At 35.5% G+C, this 27,023-nt stretch overlaps 1 protein-coding gene and 1 long non-coding RNA gene across 2 annotated transcripts; both read right to left on the bottom strand.

Moving 5' to 3' along the window:
* Positions 1-5,845: 5,845 nt before the first annotated feature.
* LOC141845265 (uncharacterized) lies at positions 5,846-6,593 on the bottom strand. The gene is made up of 2 exons (XR_012603235.1): positions 6,503-6,593; positions 5,846-6,280 (listed from the first exon to the last, which is right to left on the bottom strand). It is a non-coding gene; the product is annotated as an uncharacterized LOC141845265 (long non-coding RNA).
* Positions 6,594-6,746: 153 nt separating this feature from the next.
* On the bottom strand, positions 6,747-24,590 carry LOC141845264 (uncharacterized). The gene is made up of 9 exons (XM_074733327.1): positions 24,443-24,590; positions 23,570-24,096; positions 22,004-22,192; positions 12,795-12,887; positions 12,522-12,704; positions 12,336-12,438; positions 12,082-12,267; positions 8,163-10,684; positions 6,747-7,078 (listed from the first exon to the last, which is right to left on the bottom strand). The coding sequence occupies exons 2-9, from the start codon at positions 23,798-23,800 to the stop codon at positions 6,878-6,880; spliced, it is 3,708 nt and encodes a 1,235-aa protein (XP_074589428.1). The 5' UTR covers positions 23,801-24,096; positions 24,443-24,590; the 3' UTR covers positions 6,747-6,877.
* Positions 24,591-27,023: the final 2,433 nt, after the last annotated feature.

Genomic DNA, 27,023 nt, shown 5'->3' with positions numbered 1-27,023 from the left:
GGGGGTGTTTGGTTGGGGGTAATCTATGATTACCTTGGTTATCTGTCCAAGGTTATCGTTGATAACCTTGTTTGGTTCAAGTTATGATCGATTCCTAAGTAATATAACATTACCACCACATCAGCAAATGAGTTATAACCCGGTTATGTGATTATCTTGGCAGCCTAAGATTTTCTACGATTCCAGAGGTTAACAAAATTTTTTCCATGATTACCCTCCGATTTTAAAATTGAATTAATTAAAATGTACTACCAAATCTAATTAAAATCGAATTAATTAATTTAATAAATTTTAATTTAAATATTTATAAATTAAAAAATAATTTATTTTAAAATTTAAAAAATAAAATTAATAAATTATATTTATTAATTTAATAAATTATATTTATTAATTTAATAAATTATTTTATTAAAATAATTATTTTAATAAATTATTTTATTAAAAAAATATATATATTTTTAAAATTTTAAAATATAAAATTAACAAATTATTTTTATTAATTTAATAAATTATTTTATTAAAATAATTTTGTTAATAAATTATTTTATTAAAATAAAATTATCATATTATATTTATTAATTTAACAAATTATTTTATTAAAATAATTATTTTAATAAATTATTTTATTAAAATAAATAGAAACTTATTTTAAATTTAAAAATATAAAATTAAGGAATTATATTTATTAATTTAATGAATTATTTTATTACAATATATAAATTTATTTTAAATTTTAAAAATAAAATTAACAAATTATATTTATTATTTTAATATTTTTTTATTAAAATAATTATTTTTAATGAATTATTTTATTAAAATAAAATTATCAAATTATATTTATTAATTTAATAAATTATATTAAAATATAATTGAATGAAGGGTAATATAGTAAATATAAAACTGGTTATGTTTTATTCCCTCCAAATAAATAAAGTAAACCAAACAACATTAGGCTATGTTTTATGCCCATAACCAAGGTTATACATCATAATTTAAACCAAACGCACTCTAAGAGTTCTTTCCTTTCCTTCCTCTGTTCCTCACCGCCGCCAAGCTTGCTGGAGCCTGTTCACCCGCAACCGACCGCCGGAGAAGCTCTCCGCTAGAAGACAAGCTGAGCCTCGGTATTTCTCTCTTCCTCTCCTATTGGTGCCGGATCTCCCCTTTTCCGCTGCCACCATCGGACCACCCCCTTTGTCACCGCTGGATTAGGGTTCCGTCGGGGATTGGGTTGCTACCGCCGCCGGAGTCCTTGTTCAGCCTATTACTGTTGTCGAATCGTTCGCTGGATGAGCTTCCATGGAGTTCTTTGTTGGACGGAGGAGTTGTGGCTTCTGGGATCGCGGGTAGCCATTAGGGTTATGCCGTGTGCCGATGATGTTTTTCCATTCTCTGAAAACTATTCCGGTCGTTTTTCTTATTTCTTTATTGTTTAAAAATTTGATTCCCGACAATAGTCAGAAAGCCCCAGAAATGATCACGACGTGTGTTGTTGCGTGTTTATGATATTAGGATTTTCTCTCGTAACAACTGTTACTGCTCATTGACTAGTACTGAAGACTGTAACGCAACTTGAGGCTTTGGAAGTCATCCTGAAGATTGTTGGTGCGAGAAGCACCAGATGATCGAACCTTGGCTTTGATAATGGCACGAGGTTCAGGTTAAGTATGTGGTTGGACTAACAAAGTTGATCTAGTGTGTAGAGAGCACAGGAAAAGTCTTAGTTGAGGCTCGGTAAAACAAAAGTCCTAGTTGTAGGCTAGGCAAGGATAAGTCCTGGTCTAGAGGATCAAGCAAAAGACTTGGCTGGTCAAGTGCACCAGGTGTAAGTCCAGGCAGTGTCGGAGGACCGAGAAGCATGACAAAAATCCAAGTGAGTAGGGTCAGAAGAACCAGAGGCTTGGTGGAAGTCTAGGCGGTCAGGAGGATCGGGGAGCCTAGACAACCCTAGATTTGCAAGATATGTCACGAGTAGGGTTGCAAATTAGAATTTATAAATTTATCGAAAACCCACGATAAATACAAGCAAATGAAGTATAGGGGCCTCGAGTCGTATTTTTCTAAGTACTAGTAGACAATTGTTCAATTCATGGCTTGGGTGTCGTGTTTTTAGGGTTTTCTATATATAAAAATGGGGGTTTTGGTTTTTATGTCTAAAAATCCTAAACAATACAGTAAAAGTAACTAAAGGAAGTAAATGACAATGGAATAACCTAAACTAAAATAAAAAGATCAAATCAATAAGTAAACATGAATCTAAACAATTAGACAACAAGAGAATTGAAGTATCAAACAATTAAACACTTAAGCATTGAAAAAACAAGAATTCACTTAACATACCCGATCTAAACTAGGAATTCACTCACAACACGAAATTACTGTAAAATGACAATTGAACTATGGAAATTAAACTCCAACAATGAAATTAAACCACAAACAATCAAAGGAAACTAAACATTGGAGGCTAACATTGGCACGGGATCGGGAGTTTGGCACGGAACAGTAGCGGCACAGAACAGTAATGAGAGTTTCAGTGGCTAAGTTTGAATGAAATGTTAACACAAAGCTAAGCAATTCCTAAAGAAAATCTAAATTCAAACAAAACTGAGCACTAACCACATAACCATGTTAACTAGGTTGCTAAGAAATGGAGTTGAAAGAAACTTAATAGCTGCAAATTCAGAAGCTGCCGAAATCAGAAAACAACAGTAAAGAAAAAATCAGAAACTCATCCCTCCTTCCCATTTTCAATTGCATTCTTCACAACTTGGTTGTCAATCAAGCTGGTAAACCGTTATTGCAGATTCACTGATCCCTCTGGAGCTTGATGCTGGTCTACGGAGTGTTTCGCTCGCTGCCAACACCACGAATTGCTCGGAAAAACCCTCTCCGGCCAAGACAGACACTGTGCGACGCGTTATCAGCTGGCAAAAACTGGATTCTGTGGCTTCTCTTGCTCCGATTGAGTTGCTCGTGGCTCCGGTGTGCTACACGCTCCTCAGAGAACCCCTCAAAGGACGCGCGGCGTCGGATGGCACTGTGGATGGCCAGAACAAGAAGAAACAGGGTGTTGGCCGGTGAAGAAACCCTCTTCGCCGCGCCGACTCCAGCTGCCAGGATATACCCAAAGGACCGGATTCGAACTCCTCAAAGACCAAGGAATGCAACGGAAGTGGTTTGGATGGATGGGGCTAGCCGAGCACGTACGTCGATGGGCAGGGGATCGCTCGCGGGGACGATGAACAGTGGCGCAACCACTGTTCATTCCTTTAATCCAGATTTTTATACTCTGATTAATTGAAGAATCTGGGCTGTTGATTTCTTGATCCGATGATGGAGCTTGATCTGGGGTTTTAGGGCAGCCTAGGATTTGTGAAAAATTCAGGGATTTTGATCAGACTTGAGTTGTGTCATGTCCTCCATGTGGCTTGATCAATTTGGACAAATTTGGCTCGATTTGACCGCGGTTGAGCTTGAGTTGGATCCGATTTGAGCCCTAAAATCAATTTAAACCCAATTAATGCAAAAATTATCATTAAATCATGAAAATTATAATCAAGCTTCAGATTATGCAATATAGGACAATTAAGATCAAATCGATTCATTTTATAATTTATTTTCATGTAAAAGTTCAAAAATAAATCGATTAAAATCATAAAAACCCTAACTCATCAGTCGGCATATAATGTCTGTACTTTGCTATGATTATTGTAAAAGATCAGGGTATATAGATCGAGGTTAGGAAGAGCTCGGCCTATGTATCAAGGCACGTGCCGATCTCATAATGAGGTCGGCGGTTTCTTTGGGCCGAGGGTATTGGAACCAAGAAGAGGAAAGATTGGGGCTTTCCTCATGGGTGTTTTACCTATCTTCCATTGCTCCCCTCTTACTCGTTGTCCAAATCATTGCTAAATATCTGTACCGGATCAGTGGTATTTTGCTAGGATTCGGGATACATTGGATAAAGGTTAGGAAGACATCGGTACTTGTGTTAAGAAACGCGCCGCCCCCCACATGAGGTCGGCCTCTAATTAATAACGGATATATGAACTAGAAGTAGGGAGGTCAGGATTTTCTGAATGGGTATTGTACCCATTTTTCCCTATCTCCTTTCTTATTCATTACCCACGTCATCACTATATATTCTCGTCGGATCATATAGCAGTAGCGGAAACGTGATCTTCGAAACTCATCGCATATGATTGGTTGTTCCAACGTTATTAGCGGCCCGATCTCGGATGGTTTTCAAACATCCAACGACTCAACAGTGTTGATTATCTTCATTTGGCAGCTGGGATTGTTGGGGACCAAGTTTGAGAACTCGGTCACTATCCTTATCTTTTTGGATGGGCTGATAAGCCTGAGCCGAGGAGAAAGAGTCAGCCTGAGATCGGAAGATATGTGACCGAACTGAACTGAGTATATGACCGAGCTCATCTGTGGGTGGCCGGGCTGAACTGAGTGTGCGGTCGAGCTCACCTATGGGTGTCTGAGCTGACCTGAGCCTATGGCCAAGCTCTCCTATAGGTGGGGCATGTTGTTGAGTTCACCTGAATGTGTGATACCAGGACCCAGTCCTAAGGTCGGTGTGTGAAACTGGGACCAAGTCATGAGGTCATCTCGTGAGGTCAGCACCAAATCATGAGGTTGGCTCGTGAAGCCGGGACCAAGTCATGAGGTCAGCTTGTGAAGCCGAGGTATGCTCATGAAGCCGGGACTAAGTCATGAGGTCATGCTTGTGAAGCCGGGACCAAATCATGAGGTCTGCTCGTGAAGCCGGGACCAAGTCATGGGGTCAGCTTGTGAAGCCGGGATCAAGTCATGTGGTCAGCTCAATACTTAAGGTCGCATTCCGAGATCTGATAGAGCTCGGCACAATGCTAAGGGATCGTGGCTTCCTAACTTGATGAATACTTCTTTTTACTTATTTTCTTCTGTATCCCCTTTGTACTCCACGTTCACGTCATCGCTAAATACCCTTACCGGATCATGATCCAAGATAGGAGAGGAGGGAGATAACCAGTGTTGGGATACAGGATGAAAAGGTCAAACTAAACCCTAAACTCGTATGGGAGAGGAAAAACTTATCAATGAGTGAGTTTAGAAAAAAATTCTAACTCACTTGCCATGAGATGAGATGAGAAGGGAACAAAAAGACTAGGATTTCGACTTCTGCGATTTTAGATGACGCTAAGAAGAGAAGAGATTTACTTTCAAGAAAAACATATTTGTTTTCTCTGAGCTGAGAGAGAAGAGATGTCAAAGTTACATGCATCTGAATAAAAAAATATTTTTTTTTTAATTGTGATTTGAATGTTTTGGAAAAAAAAATTAGATCAATTGTTGACAGAAGTATAATCGAAAATAAGTGTCTTTTAACAAATTTAAAACTGCGGTGCACCTTTTATGAATTCCACAACTTTAAATGTGCTCTTTGATCAATTGCCGAAGGAAAAACGAAATTAATATGGATGTTTTGATTGTCATTAATCCCTAAGGCTTCCTTGCAAAAGCTCCCCCAAAGAGGGACGACGTTCTTTGTGGGGGCATCAAGCTTACACTATGAACTACTAAAACAACGTCAATGCCGATGCCTCATCAACATCGATAGTCGTCGCGCACAAATGCAACAAAAGAACGGAAATGAAGTTTAATGTTACTTAGACCACACAAGTTGTTAAGAAAGTGAGGGATGGTAGTGATGGTTTTCAGTCATTTATTATTTTCCACATAAACAAACAGAGTGATGGAGCATATAATATACTCACAATTCATCCTATTCTATCCGTCCATTCTCTAGCATTTATCTTACACTTTACCATCTGCCCAAGTGACTAAGCCTTGATACACTGAAAAAGACAGTAAGAACATTTCCACTAGTTTATAAATACAAAAACTTTACCAACATAACTTGTCTTCCCAATCGACTAATCAATAACTAGTGGGGAGTTTGTCACTAGTGCTGACAAATTTTGTGAAAATAGGGTTGTTACCCAATAAGAACACCACTTTCCTATCAAATATTACTGCAGCTAAAATATCCAAGATGAACTCGGCGACTCAACGTGATGAAGAGGGTCTTCAAGGAGAGGAAAACAACTCAAGACGACTGCAAATTTGAATGTAGCATCCTGAATAGGAAGCAACTCAACCCTTGATCTCTGGACCATGAAACAGGAAAAATATATCCTGTCCATCCATGAGAATCACATTTTCCAGTTCGATTGTTGCCCAAGGTAATACGAATCGGGAATTGAAAAGGAAGCATTATAGAGACAGCCTGTGAAGACGACATTCATGTCAGTGATGTCTTTATTTGCTTCTACCGTATTTTAATTTGCTTTTTCTGCCTTCAAAAATAAGCTACAACATGAATATGTACACGAAAGAAAATGTAGGAAAAAACTACAACCGAAATGAGGAACATTTATAGCTAAGGTGAAGAAGGTTGATCTGGATAAGAATGAGAACCTCTGTAATATGAATCATGCTTTTAACATACCGTTCACCTTCTGAAACTCCTATTCTAGGGGCTTCTTTTGCGCCATTAGGTAGATGCACAGCCCTCAGAGAACTGAACTCAAGTCCTTCAGCAGTCTAATCATTTACAATTCCTTGATCATATGGGCTCATGAATACAACAGGAGGCATTAGTTGGTCTGCTGGAAGAACACCATTCAAACTGGAAGCAAATTGCGGGTGCATGCCATGTGCATTTTCTAGGTTATTCGGTGAATTTGTAGATGCAAATGTGTGGTCATGATCTGTGTGGATGAGAGGCTCAAGCTTGTATGACTCCCATCTTTTTATCCTCATGATTTTTGGCTGCAGGAAGGCGGTCAGGCCAACTACTTGCTCTATCAGATTGATGAGAGGCTCAAGCTTGTATGACACCCATCTTTTTATCCTCGTGATTTTTGGCTGCAGGAAGGCGGTCAGGCCGACTACTTGCTCTATCAGATTGGTTGCGGCTGTGATTGCGATCAAAAACTCTTGGTCTGTCCCCAGGATCGTTACGGTCATAATTCCGGCTCCCTCGATTCCTCAAATTAGTTTGTCGATCTCTATAAGAAACCTTCTGTGCAAAGATAAGAAAAGTTTTTACTATCAATGGATTCAACATGTCCAAATCACAGCTTTATTTATTTATCAAACTTCCCTTGTCCCTTTTAGGAAGAAAGCACATATATTTTTATATTTTAGAAGATCAGCCAATAGAACACAGGTTGTATACAATGAGAAACAATGATTAATGCCTTGAGTTAGATCCCACTCCCTTATAAAAGAGGATGGAAGCTGGGCCCAACACAATATAACTTTGAGGAGACACATACTTGGGAAGAATATAGTTTATTAAAGCCTAACTTTCAGAGAGCATTATACCTGGGAATAGCCGAAAATCAACAACTGCCAACAAAACACAAGACAATGCAAGGGAGTGTATGACAGGTATTAAAAGTCAAGTGTACATGGCCTTGTGGTGCAAAGAGCAAGCATGGCAACCAAGATATGATGTATCAAAGCTTACTTGCAAATGATAATGCATTACAACGGCTAAAGGTAGATACAGGATGCATATAAAAAGGATAACCGCTATATAAAGTAAATCAGATCTAATACATTGCTCTTTAGATTCAAGCTTCAGAAAACTTGCAAATTACAAAGTTGTAGATAGCTAACTGAAAACATCATATCGAGTTAATGGACAGTCAGTCCCAGCATTAAGCCCCATTACTTGTGACTAGGTAAAGGAAACAAAGTGAGGAAATTTTGGAATTCATAAGAAAGAGAAGAAGAAAAGTGAAAGTCTAAATTTTACAAACTTATTCTTCATTTAGGCAAGTTAGAAGCTTCTTTTAGTATTAGAAGGGCTCGCAAGTAACCACTATAAATTAGTAGTAAGAGCAAAGAGTTATAAAATGTCAAGGTAAAGAAAATTCTGGTGCTTTACAATTCTTATGGATAACAATTATAAAGTCATGCTTTACGAATATCAGATGCACAATCTAAACAATTAACTGTTATCAAAACAAACAGGATAAAGAACTACAACACATAGAACAACTCAATGAAACATCTATTATCATCTCAGGACAAATATAAAGTTTTTCTAGCAAGCTTACAGATTTTCTTATAATTACAAAAAGTTGTGAGAATCTTACAGGATTGGGAAGGTAAGTTCCAGTACCAGAACGATGTTTTGGTGCTTCATCTACATTATTATGTTGGAAGGCAACAAAGGACCCATCAGGACCGGACTGGAGCGGAATAACAGGCATCAAACGAGAACTGTATCCCATAGCCTGTGCATAGTTCAGATTACTAGTGAGAGATCGGCCAGGACCATCCCATGGATAATGACTAGGAAGACAGATTTGCGACCCTACATAAGGTGGTGATGAGTAGAATAAAGTTCCATTATAAGGGTTTTGGCAGAACCGTCCATACACTAGATTTTGCTGATGGCCATCAAGGTCACTGTTTAGAATGTCAGAATTAGATTCCTTGGAGAACTCAGAAGCAGAATTCCTTGAAACAGTTGGGCTCATTACGGCCTCAGACTGCTGAAGGTTCTCCAGTAAATCAATGTGGTGTTCAGGACTTGCTTGAAACTGATCTGACTCTTCCTCCCTATCCAATTGCCCTGCATATCCATCCAGTTTTCCAGAGTTGGACCTGAAACTACCAAAGGGAAATACGAAGTATGGAACTGGTGGACCGGTAGCAACAAATGTAGGGAAAAACTTGCAATAATCTGTAACCCGCTGCTCGGAATTCCCAACAAGAACTGGTGCAAAAGGGATCAATGAATCTGATTGACTTTGCTCAGATTCATGACCCAGTAGATGCTGGCTTCTCGAAACTGATGCAACCAAAGATGCTGATTCTGTGACTCTTACAGGCATATCATTTCCTGCAGTTGAGGATATCCAATCTGGTGCATCACTATTTACCTTGACCAAACCATTGTCTGACGAACCCTCAAATTGCAATCTACTGTTGTCTTTTCCACGAGGGGATGGTGAAACTGATGAAGAATTTGATTTTCTACCCCATTTCTCCCTGGCAGACTCTGAGGTTGCAGTTGGCTTGTCTCTATGATTTTCTAATACAGATTTACCTCTAGAAGAACTTGCTAGCGCCAGAGGGAAAAGTCTAGGATTTGCAGTCCGGGAATTAGATTGAACATCATCATCTTTAGCTGTTTTGGGTTGAAATGAGGCATTGGTATCTTCTCTAATCAAACTTCTATCTTCTCTGCCTACCCTATCATATTCCCGTGGAAACAAACCAGAATTGATGCCTCTACCTGTGGGACTTGGGGTCAAACAAGAATTGATGCCTCTTGCTGTGGGACTTGAGGTCAAACTGCCTTTTAGTTTTTGTTGTTTTACGTCAATAGAAACACTGTGACCAGGATTAGACCCTCTGGAGAGTACAGCCTCTTCTTCCTTCCAGTTGCTGTGACCAACTTCATCTGCCTTGAGCTCCACTACTGCAGAACCATCATTAGAAGAATCAATAGTGGCATCTGCATTTGAACTAAATGTTGCAACATTGATATGATGAGGAAAGGGGAAGGAAGCAAGACTTTGATTAAATTGCATAGAGGGCATCCAGGGAGCCCCAATAAGAGGCAAATTTGAAGGCAGAACTCCAGCCAAATTTCTCTTAACATAACCCATTGAAGTTGGAACAGGTGAAAATGTTAGTGGCAGACTATATGGAGCAATAGGCATTTGATATGTAACCTGTCCATTAAAACTATGAATATCAGAAGATCCCATCATGTTCACCAAATCTTGTTCTTCCTGCTGCATTTCCAAGGTCTCTGATACAGAAGCAAGTTCAACCCCCATGTTAGAAAATCCGCAATCACCCTGATGGCTATTTGAAACATTATTTGTGTCAGAAGCCATATCAAAGTTTTTGCGTGATGGAATCTGCCACTTTGATGTATAATCATCAAAAGACTTGGAATTGTGAGTACCTGTCATTTCAGATCCCAAGTTTTTCCTACTGATACCAGAATCAAATTTTACTTGGCTTTGTACTTTAACTGTTTCCATTGCTCTATTATGCCTTGCTCGAGATAAATCCAAAGATGTTTCTGTCAGGTTAGGACTAGATCTAGTCCTTACAAAATGAAGTTTACCCTGCTCTTGTGATGGATTGACAGAGTAATTAGATTTCAAAGTTTTCTGGGTTTTGCCACTTTGAACAAATCCTGGGGAGCCATGGCTTCTTTCCAGTTGATCAATGCATCCTGAATTGATCTGTTTTATGTGATTCATCTGACACTCATCATGAGCAACTGCAGATAAAGTGTTAGCCTTATACATTTCCTGATTATTACCAATCATTCCATTAACTGAATTATGAGAACTTTGGCTAGTTTCAGGCAAACGCTCCTCGGGAACTCGCAATATTCCATTCTCAAATTTCTTTCCGACACTTGTACTGGTGTCTAGGATTTTTGAATCAATTGGAAAAGTTTTCAGTTGTTGAAAAGGTTGTAAATTCAAGCTATGAATATCACGATGATTACCAGTATCATGTCTTATCAATGTGTTAGTGAAAAACTCATTTAATACCATAATTATAGCATCTTTTGGGCATTCAAGTACCCTCGTTAATCTTTTGGCTCCAAATGCAAAAGCGCTACGTATTCTGGTGAAATTGCCTATAAAAAATGTTCAATAATTATTTCCGAAGAATATAGAATGTCACGCTTCATGCAGCACGCAAGAGATGAACTGATGAAAATGGACTGATTGAATTTACAAGTTTCTAAACTAAAACTCAACCTCAGTGTATAATATAACATGTTGCAGACATTGCAACTAGGAGACATGACCATATATACACACAGTTTAATCATTTAAATAAAAGGTAAGCATGCATGAATTAAATTATGTATACATCTATTCGTTCTTTTATCAAGCTGATTTAGCATGTGGAAGCAGGTGACAACAAAAACACATAAAAATTAGAATTCACAATTAAATGCAAACATTTACAGCATAAAAAGTTCTAATTACACAGAAAAACAATATGTAAAACCAACAAGTACCCAAATAGCTCACTTCTAGCATAAAAGTAAACAACAGATGTTGATGGCACATTAAAGATATGCTGCCAGTTATGTCAATCTAGTTGCCATTTATAGCTAGAAGGCAAAATCATGTATACCATCTGATTCCAGATTGTCCAACTTGAATCATACAAGATAACCTAAACAAATATTTGAGTACCTATGAGAATAGTATGAATCATGGTTTACAGTAACCATACTAAGTGTTTCGTGGAGTTTTAGTAACAAGTTTTGGTGTCTAAGTAGATCATACAATTTCAATATCATGTCATGTTGTCACTTTGCACAATCTCAAGTGCCAATATCAACTCAAGTGAGTGTTCCATTGAGGTTGTTTACATCAAATATAAGCTTATACCAATTATAAAATCAATGGAATTAAAATTTAAAAGCAATAAGTCCCAAGAGATCTAGTATTAAAATTTATTTCTTAGTCAACATCTGTGAGTTGAATCTAGGCTAACACAGCTAATATAAAACAAGTACAGATACTATGTTTTTCATACTTTAGCATTACTTTCTTTGCTACTGCTAATCTCTAATTGGAACATCCCGAACACACAAAAAAAAAGAAAAGAAAAGGAAACTTTAAGGCTATATACGGAAAGGAAAAGGAATTAGTTTCCCTTTTTTGTTGATTACTTTAATAAATTGCAGATCTAGTGCTTATTTAAGGTTGTAAGCGGCAACCAAGTGGTTTTCGAGAAGCAACAAAAGAAGATGAATTTGATAAAAAAAAATATATGGATGAATGGGTGATTTGGTCCTTTCGTTCCTTATCTATTTTTTTCTCCTTTTCTTCTCATTACTGACATTTTGACTTCCTCCCCACCATTCTCCTACTCTGCTTTCTTTCCCACTTTCTTTCCCCATTTCTCACTCCCTTATCTCATCTAAAGCACGACCAAACTACACTGATTGTTATTTAAAATGGAACAAAATGATATCATCACTGAGGGTAAGCTAAGAAATAGAAGCACTACTACCTTTGCTCACACTGCGTCCAAGATTGTTGTTTGTCCTTAAAGGATCAATAACATTAAAATGCTTTGAAACAAAAGGTTGGCTGTGATTTTCTTGTCCACCAGGCATGACAGAATATACTGCAGTGCACTTGTCGATAAAGTCTTTGGTAAACAACAATTTGCCATCATCTTGTCGAGGAGGCTCCGCTGCATGACAGTTGATGAGTATGATGATAACTTGAGTATTATTAGTTCAGTGAAAAACATAAATTTACCAGAAATATCTGGAAGTAAACGGATAGGTACCGGTCCCCTGAGACTAATACAGTAGTTGTCCCAATCAAAGTTACTAAAGAATTCCAGAAACCGATACAAGACCTGTATTGTAAAAATTTGGAAGAACATCAGGCAAAGACAAGTTCTGTGAGAAATAAAAGATCAATGCTACAAAGTTTAGTTACCTCAAGTGGACCAAGAAATGAATTATTGAAGACATGAAATACATAAAGCACCAGCGTCTCCAATGCATATGTTGATATAAGACCATGATGAGCACCCAATATTCGACTTTCATAATAACACCATGCTTTGATTAATATAATGCTCCGTTTGAATAGATGATTTCGATCTATCACTTTGTCCATCTATAAAATATCCAGAAGTTATATGGGCATAAAGATGCATGAGGACAAATGGGAACAACATCAATTTCAAAGACACCACATACAACCAACCTCTTCCAGAAAACAGAGTGTGCATAGACCACCAACTTGATTAAAAGAGATATCAACAACAATATTTTCAACAAGACACTTTATGAGCTTTACCTGCACAGATGGAAACAGCACCATAAAACTGAGAAATGAAAGACAATGCTGGTAACAGAAATCCAAAACCAAACAGATTCATCTTAAATTCTAATTGATGGTCATCATAAATGCACACATCAAATCAGCATTTACATCAAAAAAATTCAAGAACAATTTAATCAAACTAGTTACTCAAAACAACTGATGCAAATCTTAAAAGTAAATGCAAGGTGAAAATATTAGTAGTTATTAAACTCCAAGGAAAGGACCTTTTGGTCAAATCATGCTATCAATAAGATTCATGTAAGAGAACTTTTGACCTGAAAATGTAGCTTAACTCTGTTATAAGAAATAGGTTGAAAATGTAGCTTAACTCTGTTAGAAAAAATAGGTTGAAAATGTAACTTAACTCTGTTAGAAAAAATAGGTTGAATGTGAACTTTTTGTGTGTCTCTCTCTCTACTCCTTTCACTTCCCACTCTAATAGATTCAGCCCTTCTAACTATAAAATTCATTCTAATTGATAACGCGAGCGCGCGCACCCACCATGTAGGCCCGCCCGCCCACGCACGCACGCACGCACATACACACACACCACACACCACGCACGCCGGCACGCACACAAACACCACGCACCACGCACGCACCACACACACATCCTCCCTCTTGATAATGCGCAAACTATATCCAATCACCCCTCTCCTAGTGCCCTCATCACACCCATGTTGGTGGGAACTGCTAGAGTCTTGAGAGAGTAGATTTTTCAAAAGAAAAAAAAAATGTAGGGCCTACATCTGTAGGTTGTTGGTTAAAAAGTAAGATACCATAAAAAAATGGATATGCAAAAAAAGGGAGTTAATGATGAAAAAAAAAGTATTAATATAAAAGAGACACAAAACATGTTATCCATCACATGAAACACTTTAGATCTTGGAGCAATACATATTATTTTCTCTTTCTTCCACTTTAGAGTATGATCAAAGATTCAAATTTAATTATCAATATATTATTCTCCAGTCATCTTGTGTTTACATATGAAGATGAGAGAAAGTATTGACCGTCTCTTCCAATATCTCTTTTCTTGTCTAGGAGTAGATGCCTCTCCCATCTCTCAAAGCAAAATGATTGAAAACTCAATCTCATCTTAACATTTCTCCCTTATCGAGATAAATGTTGGAACTCCAATTTCACTTTTTCCTATAACAATTTTATTAGTTTCTCTGCAAGTTGCAACTGCAAAAACTTTGATTAACCTTCATCTTGCTTCCATAATTTTTGTCCCTCAAGAAATGTCAGAACTTCACAGAGTGTCTCCTCTACCATTTTCTCCTCATCTCAAGTAACATTTAATTTTAAGCACTCCATATATTAACTCCACATCTCAAGAATAAATACTAGAATCCTTATCTCTCTCTTTCTTTGTAATCTTCAATTTAAGGGGAAATTTAAGAAGATTATACCTATCTTTTGACACACACACATACATCCTCCCTCTTGATAATGTGCAAACTATATCCAATCACCCCTCTCCTAGTGCCCTCATCACACCCATGTTGGTGGGAACTGTGCTAGAGTCTTGAGAGAGTAGATTTTTCAAAAGAAAAAAAAATGTAGGGCCTACATCTGTAGGTTGTTCGTTAAAAAGTAAGATACCATAAAAAAATGGATATGCAAAAAAAAGGGAGTTAATGATGAAAAAAAAGTATTAATATAAAAGAGACACAAAACATGTTATCCATCACATGAAACACTTTAGATCTTGAAGCAATACATATTATTTTCTCTTTCTTCCACTTTAGAGTATGATCAAGATTCAAATTTAATTATCAATATATTATTCTCCGGTCATCTTGTGTTTACATATGAAGATGAGAGAAAGTATTGACCGTCTCTTCCAATATCTCTTTTCTTGTCTAGGAGTAGATGTCTTTTCTTTGTAATCTTCAATTTAAGGGGAAATTTAAGAAGATTCTACCTATCTTTTGACACACACACACATCCTCCCTCTTGATAATGTGCAAACTATATCCAATCACCCCTCTCCTAGTGCCCTCATCACACCCATGTTGGTGGGAACTGCTAGAGTCTTGAGAGAGTAGAATTTTCAAAAGAAAAAAAAAATGTAGGGCCTATAGGTTGTTGGTTAAAAAGTAAGATACCATAAAAAAAATGGATATGCAAAAAAAGGGAGTTAATGATGAAAAAAAAAGTACTAATATAAAAGAGACACAAAACATGTTATCCATCACATGAAACACTTCAGATCTTGAAGCAATATATATATTATTTTCTCTTTCTTCCACTTTAGAGTATGATCAAGATTCAAATTTAATTATTAATATATTATTCTCCAGTCATCTTGTGTTTACATATAAAGATGAGAGAAAGTATTGACCGTCTCTTCCAATATCTCTTTTCTTGTCTAGGAGTAGATGTCTCTCCCATCTCTCAAAGCAAAATGATTGAAAACTCAATCTCATCTTAACATTTCTCCCTTATCGAGCCAATTTCACTTTTTCCTATAACAATTTTATTAGTTTCTCTACAAGTTGCAACTTCAAAAACTTTGATTGACCTTCATCTTGCTTCCATAATTTTTGTCTCTCAAGAAATGTCAGAACTTCACAAAGTGTCTCCTCTACCATTTTCTCCTCATCTTAAGTAACATTAGATTTTAAGCACTCCATATATTAACTCCACATCTCAAGAATAAATACTAGAATCCTTATCTCTCTCTTTCTTTGTAATCTTCAATTTAAGGGGAAATTTAAGAAGATTATACCTATCTTTTGACTGGCATCACCAACTTTTTATCTTGTGAAAAACTAAATTTTGAAAAATTGTCATCAACTATATTTTTTGATGATACTTCTCAAGATCATCTTGACTTAGTCTTAGCATCAACTTTTTTCAAATTAGTTTAAGAGAGTTAAACTCCGCCCATGACGAATTAAACTAGTCATGGCCAGTCCCAGACCCAAATAAAGGAGGAGGGTGGCATTAGGTTGTCAGTCAATGTCAAACTAAGACAAATGTTCAATGAATAGATCCATTAAATTATTATTTTAATACTAGGTTGTTCCCCGGAAGGAACGCATTGTAGCATCTGACTGTAACGTCTCGACAATGACTACTACATCTTCAGAACTCAGATGTAGCGATAAATATGTAAGAGTTTGTGTAGCAAAATCCGACTATAACATATCAGCAAGGACCGCTACATCTCCATGAGAACTTGGATGTAGTATTAAATAGACAAAAGTTCTCTCACTATAAGTTGGATAAAAATAAATATTATAGGAAAACTAATAATATAAGATTTGAAGTATAAAACATAGGAGCCCTCACTGGTAAAGCAATGGAGGTAGTCGATATGATGATTATGAGAAGAATTAGTATTTTGTATGTACATGAGACAAAATGAGTAGACGAAAAGGCAAAGATAAAGAAAACTCGAGCTTTAAGTTATGATACACAGGAAAAAGTAAAACAAGAAATAGAGTGAGTATTATTGTAGATAGTTTGTTAAATGATGAAGTTGTAGAGTAATTAAAAATGGTTATAGAATTATAGCTCTCCAAATAGTAGTGGAGAAAGAAACTATAAATATCATCGACATATATGCAACTTAAGTACGATTAGATGAAGATACCAAATCAAAGTTTGGGACGACCTAGATAAAGTATTACAAAACCTTCCGCTCAATGAAATGATTTTACTAGGAAGCGATCTAAATAGGCATGCCGAATTGAAAATTAAGAAATATGAGAGGATACATGGGGTCATGGGTTTGGAATAAGAAATGAAAATAAAACTATATTAGATTTTGCGATAACATATGACCTTTTACTAGCCAATATGTTTTTTAAGAAAAAGAAGAACATTTAATCACGTTCAAAAGTGGAAATAATAAATCGCAAATTCACTTCCTTATGGTTAAGAAAAGAAATAAAAAGATTTATAAAGATTGTAAGGTCATTTCTGAAGAAAGCTTAACTACCCAATATAAGTTAATAGTGTTAAATATACACCTCAAGAATTAAGTGATAAAAGTTAAAGGATGGAAAACAAAACATATTTAAGAAAAAGATAGGAGTACAGGTATTAGGTGAAATATATGATAACTCTAATATGATATGGGATAAGATGGTATCGATGTTAAATAGTAGCTAAGAGTGTACTCGGTAAGTCAAAAGGCATGCACCATCAAGTAAAGAACCTTGGGGGTGGAATGAGAAAGTACAAAAACAAAGTGAAGGAAAAACGAATAACATTTGTTATACATAAGAATGTGAAAAACTTTTAAAAAATATACAAAACCCAAGAAAGAGACTAAGAAAGTAGTGAATGAAGCTAAGAATGAAACTTTTGAACGCTTATATCGTAAATTGAATACAAAAGAATGGGAAAGAGACATTTATAAAATAGTTAAAATGAGAAAGAGGAAGACAAAAGATTTTATCCAAATAATATGTATTAAAGATGAATGCAATAGAGTATCAGTAAATGATGGCGAAATAAAAGAGCGATGAAAGAGATATTTTCATCAACTTTTTAATAAAGGTTTAGGTAACCAACTTAACTTAGGTAATTTAAGTAGGTCAAATGAGTATAGAAATTTAAATTTTTATCATACAATTCAAATTTTAGAAATAGAACAAGCTTTAAATGAAATGCAAAATAAAAAAATCATTGAACCAAATGATATTCCGATAGAGGTAGGAAACAACGTATTGAATGGCTTATAAAATTATTTAACATGATATTGAAAATGAAAAAAATATTTGATCAATAGAGAATAAGTACTCTACCACCCTTATATAAAAATAAGGGAGTCGTATAAAATTATACAAACTATAGGGATATTAAATTAATGAGTCATAATATAAAATTTTGAAAAAGAGTAACAAAAAAAAATATTACGAAAGGAGACCACGATAATCGAAAATCAATTTGGATTCATGCTTGGAAGGTCAACAATAGAAATTATACATCTTTTCAGATAAATAATTGAAAAGTATCAGGAGCAAAAGCAAAATTTACACATGGTATTCATTAACTTAGAAAAAGTTTATGATAAGTCTCAAGAAAAATTATATGAAAGATTCTAAAAGAAAGAGGTGTTAATGTAACATATATTGAATTAATTAAGAATATGTATGAGGATATAACCACCAAAGTGAAGATTTCAAGCGGATTAACTGAAACATTTCTAATAAAGTAGGATTACATCAAAAATCAGCTCTAAATCTTTATCTTTTTACATTTATTATAGATGAACTCACTGAACACATTCAAGACATAGTACCATGGTGTATGTTGTTTGTCGTTAATATTACTTTGGTAGATGAGACACATAAAGGAGTAAATGCTAAACTAGAATCTTAACAGAAAACATTAGAACTGAAAGGTTTTAGACTTAGTAAAGTAAAAATAGAATATATGAAATTTAAATTTAGCAATATTAGACATAATGAGACAATTGTTAAGATAGAAAATGATGAGTTGTCTGTAACTAAGAGATTTAAGTATTTAGAATTATTTTTACAAGACGATAGAGGAATTGAGAGAAATATCTTACATAGTAAATGGCTAAAATGAAAGAGAATATCGGGTGCTTTATATGATCGTAAAGTACCTCTAAAACTTAAAGAAAAGTTTTATAAAACGACGGTTAGACCTGCTATATTTTATGGCACTAAATGTTAAGATATGACTCGAGCACATGAGAGAAAGATGAGAATTACAAAAATGAGGATGTTAAGATGGATGTGAGGGCATACGAAGATAGACAGAATAAGAAATGAGAGTATTAGAGAGAAAGGCAAAGTTACACCTATCAAGAAAAAATTCCAAAAGACACGTTTAAGATAATACGAACATGTACTTAGATGATCGATAAATATTCCAATTAGGCGATGTGAAACTATGACAAATACCCACATTAAATGAGGATGAGGAAAACTAAAAAAGACTTGATTAGCAACAATAAAGTAAGATAAAATTTATTTAAGTATAGATGATGATATAGTAGGGGATAGAGCCCAATAGCGTAGTGAGATAAGGCTTTATTGTTATTGTTGTTGTCGCCATTTAAGAGAGTTATATCATCAAGCTTTTCAATCACTACACTAATATCCCTTGATATTTTATGAGTAAGCTAGACACACAAAGTAGATCTTTCTAACTGAGGGAGAGTGTTAGAAAGAATAGGCTATACTATTATTTATCAAGTGATAATTTTAGAAATAATAGGAATATAAATTTAATCTCATATCTATATTTTTGAAAAATCAATTTAATCTCATAATAATCTCCTTTAGTTAATACAATAATAATATATATATATATATATATATACTTTATATCTCTTGACCAAGTATGTGTTATAGGGGTGAAAAGGTAATATTTAAATTTATTGATAAGGTCATGATAGAAATCAATCAAATAAGTTGTAGTGTTGTTTGGTGGTTTTTAAATAGATAGTTGACTTCCTATTTAGTGGGCATATTTTGTATAAATGCTTATAGTCAACTCCACCTAGTGGAATAAGGCTTGGTTGTTGTTTTTGTATTTTGTATAAATGCTTATAAGGCATGCACTAAATCATGTTATTCCCATTTTCAACTAATTTTTCTTGGTATTTACATCTCTTCCCCTTCACACTCAAAACCAGCAAATAAAACACCCTCCATGCTGCAGATGTCAAAATTAGAACAGCTCTGATAACCATCGAATCAAGTATCAATTGAGTAGGATTGGTAAAATCAAAATCATTGACAAAAATAAGAATGAGATATACTAATTAATTTCATATGAGATTACAACAAAGGCTCTAAAATCATGAGCAATTCCAACCATATAGCCAATTATTAATAAAGCAATATATAAATAATGTCATATTTATTAATATAATATAATATAATAAATAATAAAGACAGAATAACTAATTATTAAATCATACTTTTACTAGAGATGAAAATATCACTAGATTATTAATTTTTTAATGAAAACAATTTTTAAAAAGTTCAATGTTATAGAGCTTATTTAAGTCCCAAACAATATTAAAATTGGTATTTAGTTGAAAGGACAGTTTTAGGGTCATTATCAATTGAGAGAGATTATTCGTTCTCACTCAATCCACAACCTCTCTTGATCAACAATAACTTTGCTCCATCAATAGTGAGCGACTAGAAGATGGATGAGGTCTCGAGTCTAACAAGTAAAGGAGAGAGATCATCGATATATCAATAAATCTCAAACTGAGGCAAGACTAAGCAATTTAAGAGGGCAACGAAGACTATCCCTTATTCTCATGTGAGTTCTTAAAGAATCAAGATGAGATTATGGAACAAATTTTAAAAAATCATCTCAAATCAAGATGAGATTCCATCTATACTCTCAATTTTAATCTAACTAATTTCTATCTAATTTTCTTTGAATCTTTAGTTTTTCTAAATTTATCAAACTTTGTGAGACATCAATTTCATGAAAACAAAGTTGATCGATCATTGTTGATACTGATCTAACTTGAGCGACCCATATCGGTATCAACCGATTTTGCTAATTATGCTTCCAACTCCACAGCGCATATATAATTATTGTTGATCCAATGAATATTTTTGAAGTAGATTTGACATAGCATGACAGATATGATAAAATGTGAATAATCAAATGACGAGTTCAAATTGTAAGTCCAAAAAAAAAATAATGCCTAAGAGCAATTAGGTGTAGTTCCAAGAGATAATAAAATGATAAAAATAAATTGAAATAATATGAACATGTTCAGAAATAAGTGGTAGATTATAAAGTAAGAAGAGTTGGATTTATGAGAGTGGAGGGGAGATCAAAGAAAACATTAATACAACAATTAACATTTTAATGGAAGTGAATATTACTAATGATATAAACTTGGATAGAGCTTAATGGAAAATAAGATTGATGTAGCAATAACTTGAACAAACACATTGTCTTTATGATGATGGTGTAGTTAAAGAAATAATAATAATAATAATAATAATAATAAAATAATAAAAATAAAATAAAAAATAAGGAGCTTAATGGACAATGTAACCCAGTACTAATACCAAGACAAATTAAGGTTTTATTTCCTATAAAAGAAGGTAACAACTAAGGAAAGAAAGGATAAAGAAAAATACCATAAAGTTTTTTTCTATCCAATTGTTTCTTTTAAGTGAAGGAAAGAGAGAAATCTTCACAACTTTATTCTTCAAAGATAAACAAAAGAAAAATATAAATCAAAATTAGATTTGAAAAGAAAATTACTTTTAGAATTTTTTTAAGCTGAAATTTAAGCTCATTTGTGAGTTTTTCATCCAAATTGGATGGAAGCAATTAAAGTAAAACTAGAGAGATTTTCCCAACCTTTTCCTTCCATCCACCTTTTCCATCAAAGGAAACAAAGAGAAAGTGCAATTGGCCAAATCTTACTATCACCTTATTTCCTTCCTAATTTCCTTCCCTTGTAGGAAACACACTAAAGCATGAACCATTCACATAGAGCAAACAAATCATGCTTTCAAAAGCAATAGTTTTGAAGGATGCCTTAAGAAAAGTATATTCACCATAAAAGTGATCATTTGATATAATAGAAAAATAGAGGAAGAAACTAAAGAAACAAATTTCCAATATAAAACCTAGTAGTAATCGTTCATATTTAAATAAGATACTCCTCAAGAAGATATATCAATAATTTTTCTTGTTTGTTTTACCTACTTCCATTAATAGCAACCAGTTGTAATCCTCCATGAATCCAGGATGTCAAAATTTTCCCCAAATTAGGCCATAAAATTTACAATTATGTCAAAACACTTCCTTGAGGTGGATCCTATCAAACCACCACCCAATAAAAAATTAAGAATGGATATAGACCAAGAAAGGTAATTATCCTTTAACCTGAACCCAAGATAAATTTCTCTATTCTTAATTTAAGGATCAAGGTTGATTTGCAAAGGGCAAGCTAGAAGAAAAGCATGTTCACAACAACATTATTCACAACAACTAAACATATAGTAATTTATAACCAATATAACATAATAATATAATAACCATGTCAAGAGGAAATTGACTGCATTAGAGAACACAAAAAAGGGGGAAAGTAAAAAATTGCACACCTCGGCTTGAATATATTTAACTTCTTTTACTTGGAATTCAGCATTTTCATTTTTCCCTTCTTTCTCTAATACACCACAGACTGCAGCAGCCCATGTATCCTTCATATGCTCATTATCACTGAATGCAGTAAGGTCTATATCTCCATCAGGTAAATAGGTCTTGAGAGGAACTGACCCAAATGTGAAAACCTGCAAACCAGAATTGAAATAGAGTTGAAATTGATCACACTTGACCAAAAGAAAAGTTCATCTAAAGGGAAACCTAGCTAGATGAGAACCTCTTCTGTATACACAGTGAATTTCGTATTTTTGTGTGGCAATATCAAGAGTGCTCATCATTCAAATAAAACCTAAATCTCAGTTCAATTTGGTTTTTGATAAATGAAATTTGGTTTGATTCAGTTTGGAGGTTCAAATAAAATTTTGGACAGGACTGGTTTTTGGTAAGGTTAAACTGGAAGGGATAGACAACTCAGTGCTTGCATATTGATATTATAGATTTATTATTGGATAGCTCAATTATTCATTAATGGTTCCATATTATTAGTACACTTGCATTGTTACTGATAGTTGATTCTTTACACTTGCATTGTTATTGATACTTGATTCTCACTATGTATGCTTTCACCATTGATGTTTACCATAAAGTCAACTTATGCTTCTACAGCAATGGGTATATTTACATTGGCGTAGCTAGTTGAATTTTTGTAATATCTATGCTATCACCATTGATAGATAAAGAAAAGTGGTCTATAAATTGAGATGTATCAACTGTGAACCAAGTAAAGTGATGCCTATAGTATAATGATGAATTTGAACCTTGAGTTGACTCATTGGTTGACACACAAGCATTCTACCGGTAGCACATTCGTTTGGTCATAGATGAATGTGCATTTTCAAATTGCTAGTACTACAGCAATCACACATATGCTCGAGCACACGGTGTAGCACTTCGTGCAATATCAAAGTGTAGGGTGAAAGCAACAAGTCACACTTAAATAAAATAAATCATGAATTAATGGCCTTAGTATGCACTTGAAAATAGTGTCATGCTCATTATGTTAGTTTCACCAAATTGGCCCTTTATTATTAAATCTTGCTATGAATCAATGGATAAACAAGAGAAATTGGATACATAGTATGCATTCTTTGATGCCTTTGCTATTTTCCTAATCCTAGCACAATGAATATTGATTAGATTGTTGTGCCACTACGTAAACTGGGTCCATGCCAAGGGAAAGACTAGACTTGGGGCGTGATAAATTTGGCCAATATATGCCTATCCTAAACCTTATGCTTGTACAATATCTCCATGACAGTTTCTCATGATGACAGCCAAACAGTCCACATAACTCAAAATTAATAGCAAGCCCATAATTAATTCTGTCAACTACACTCAACAAGTGGTCCAGTCATACTTCTCAGCAGTAACTTATTCCAAAAAGATTGGGGAACATCTTGTGAAGCTGGTGCACAAAATTATGCAGCTAAGAGATGCAAATGAAATTATATTTTGTAGTTTACAAAATCACAAATAATTTAGTAGAAAATAGCATAAACACTCACCTGGCAGGAGAGGCAATCTATAATCAGACGCTGGACATAGCTGGCCACAGCATTTCGACGTTCCTCAGATGAGGGATTGGGCTGAATTCTTGCAATCAGATCTGCAGTGTGCACCTCTGCCTTAAGCCATCTATCTGCATCAAGCACTCGGGTCAAATTGGTCTTTGCTGCAGGCAAAAGACCATTTGGAAGTAGGTCATTCAGCTGTGGCCAAACTCCATGATCACCCATGTGAAGTTATGTTCAGGCAATAACAATCACGTCTTGAATGCTTCTCCCTCTTCAAATGCAGAAATTCAACTCCGAGACTTCTTAGCAAAGAAGTACACCAAAGCTGATTGCTCGCAATAACTGCTACAAATAAACTGTGGCTGCAAAATACATGAGGCTCCCCTCTGATATCCAGCCAAACTAACAATATAAACAACAAAATCTGGTCATTTTTTCTCCACGACACCAAGAACCATCCCCCGTAAGAAAAAAAATTTATTTATTCTCCATCGACTTCGTTGGACAAGGCTCTCCCGCTGAGAAGGTCAAAGATTTTCCCTATGTCAGTAGGTAACAAGAAAAACATAAGTCTAAACCGCATCCAAAACATGAAGTCAATACTTTTTATTCAAAATTAGCTCCGACTAACAAAATAACAAGTGAGCAGAAAGTCAAATTCATGCGAGTAAAACAACAGAGAAATCCTACGCCCCCAGCACCCCACTGCTCAATCCAATCAATCCACGCCAACCCAAAAGTCGGCGGGGCCAAACACCCCCAATGGCGTGGAACACGGGCGACCAACCAGAGGGCAAAGAGGCTCCCCCACTCCCCTCGACCGCACAAACCCTAGAAAAAATGGGGGAAAAGGTAGGTTGTAACCTTAAGGAAATAGGAAGGAAGGCGAGAAGAATCCGTGAATTGGGGCGATGGCGGCGCGAAAAGGATCTGGAGATTAGGGTTCGAGCGAGATGCGCCCGAAGCCTTTGCGGGATTGGGGGTGAGAGGATCGAGGGACAGGCGCGAGCGAGAGGAGGAGCAGGAAGGAACAGACGCGAGCGAGCGAACGAGAGAGCGAACGAGCGGAGCAGCAGGAATGGGTGGAAGGGAACTACCAGTTTCAGGGCATTTGCATTCAGATTGAGCATCTAAATAGTTCTAATTCTAAGCATCTGCGCAATAAGCGTCATTAATATTTTTTCCCCAAAAATATATTTTGAGCGTTATTCATTACCCTATCAACGGTCTTTTTTTTATTAATATCTCCTTTAAAACACTTAAAAGATTACCCAACAAAATTTAAGATAAAACTAAAAAGATAATATAGTAGGGTCATTTAAACCTTTAACATGACTTTTTAAATTTATATATTTTGGCACATGGTACAAAAAAAAAGAAAAAACTCTAATAAATTTTAAAAAATTGAAAAAAAAAAAAGTGATATATTTTATTATTTAAAACTCTAAGGTAGTGTTTGGTTTGGTCTTTTTCTATTTTTATATTTTTTATTTTCTAGGTATTGTTGTTTGTTTTGTGTTTTACAATCTCATTCTTTGAAAAATGAGAAGTTATTTTCTAAGAAAACAAAAAATGATAAAATATCATTTTCCGTGGAGAATGAAAACTGTGATTGACAAATAGAAAATACGAAAACACAGCTAAAGTAACGTCGCATGGCCTAACCATGATCGCACAACTCCAAATTTCTCCTCGACGCCACAACCTCATCGCACAACTCCTTTTCTCCCCCGACGTCGCAACCTCATCGCACAACTCCTTTTCTCCCCGACACCGCAACCTCCCCTACACGCGATCCTTTTTGGTTTTCCTTTCCTCGAGCAAGCAAGCCGACAGCGCAACCCTCCTCGTGGGTCTTTTCCCCCACGTGCGACGCCACAACCCTCTCCTTCCTCCTCAAGTCTGCTAATGTCACTCATCCCTCCTTCTCGCGATTTAGTCGGCGTTAAGGTTCTATCACATTCTTCTTTATAGGTTCCCAGACAACCCTGATTTTGCTAAATCTAGAGTAGAGGGACCTAGGTGCAGCAACTCTCAATTAAGGTTGTGCATGGGTTCTGTTTTCCTAATGGATTTTGTCATGAGGTGTTCATGGTTTGATTGCTAGGTTGGGGCTTTTAGATCTTGATACCTTTGCCGAGGGTTTCCATTTGGGCAGAAGAGTTGCTAACAACACACCATCTCAAGTAAGAATCAAGTGGGTTTTTCTATATTAACTCAAAAGGTTGTGAACTTGGAAATGTTGTCTTAGATGTTTTATGCTACACTTACATTCACTAATGGTAGTAATATTATCTCAGTTATACAGTAATATAAGTATAGTTAACATACTAAGTAGGATCAGTACATTAGTTGACATGATTAAAAATGAATAACATTCTTATTTTTAAAATAGTTGTGATCATATTATTAACGGCTTATTGTTGAATTACTGTATCTAATCGATGTTGAATTACTGTATCTAATCGGCTTTTCTTTATATTTGCTATTTTTGTTATAACCATAGATTCTCTTTATCTAATCAGTTTTTATTTCGTAACATTTGAAAACTATTTAGTGCCAAATTCTTATGCTATTTTTGACCAACATAAGTTTGTTAGGATCTTGTGAGCTAGAAGAAGGGGTTGAATAGCTTCACTTGATCAAGCTTGAACTTTCGTCGATGAAGAATCCTCGCTACACACCCTCTCAACTCAACAATGCTAACGCGAAGGATTTACATGGTATCCGCCTCCTTGAGGCGACTAATCCAAGGATCTTCACTCAGCTCACTCTTCCACTATATCTTCTCCTTCTCGACAAACCCCGAAGGCGGAGAAACCTTCTTACAACAGATTACAAGTTGTATACAAACAACCAAACAATACAAGGAAGAAGAAGAGTAAAGATGTTACACAAAAGTGATGAGAATGTTTTTTCTTCTTCAAGAGGTTGCTCAAGCTTTGTAGATGAACACCAGCAGGTTTCTTGATCACTAGAGCACAAGCACTTGAAGCATAAATAGTGTTGAATTCTTCCTCCACGAGTAGCTCTTCACCATTTAAACAGGTTCAGTTTTTATGTCATTAGTCGACTGATTTTACCATGCCAGTCGACTGATTTAGTCAAACCCAAAAAACGACTACTGAACTACTGAAGTCACGTCTGATTTCTGTCGAAATTTAAACTTCAGTCGACTAATTTTACCCTGTAAGGACTTTCTCATGGCAAGAGCTTGCCTCTTGGACTTCTCTTTTGCCTCACGTCCAGTCTTCTTACCCGCAAGGACTTTCCTCCATTTGCCTTACTCTTGTAAGGACTTTCCTGTGTCAAGAGCTCGCCCCTTCGACCCTCTCGGACTTCCCTTTTGCCTTACGTTCGGTCTTCTCACTCGTAAGGACTTTCCTCCATTTGCCTTACCTTGTAAGGACTTTTGCTCACCAAGTGTTCGGTCAACCTTGACCCA

The sequence above is a fragment of the Curcuma longa genome, chromosome 14 (assembly GCF_044706935.1).
Source record: "Curcuma longa cultivar G26 ecotype Majalengka, Jawa Barat chromosome 14, ITB_CL_G26_1.1, whole genome shotgun sequence".
NCBI lineage: Eukaryota > Viridiplantae > Streptophyta > Magnoliopsida > Zingiberales > Zingiberaceae > Curcuma > Curcuma longa.
Note: the sequence above shows the minus strand (reverse complement) of the source record. Positions and strands in the feature narration are given on the sequence as shown.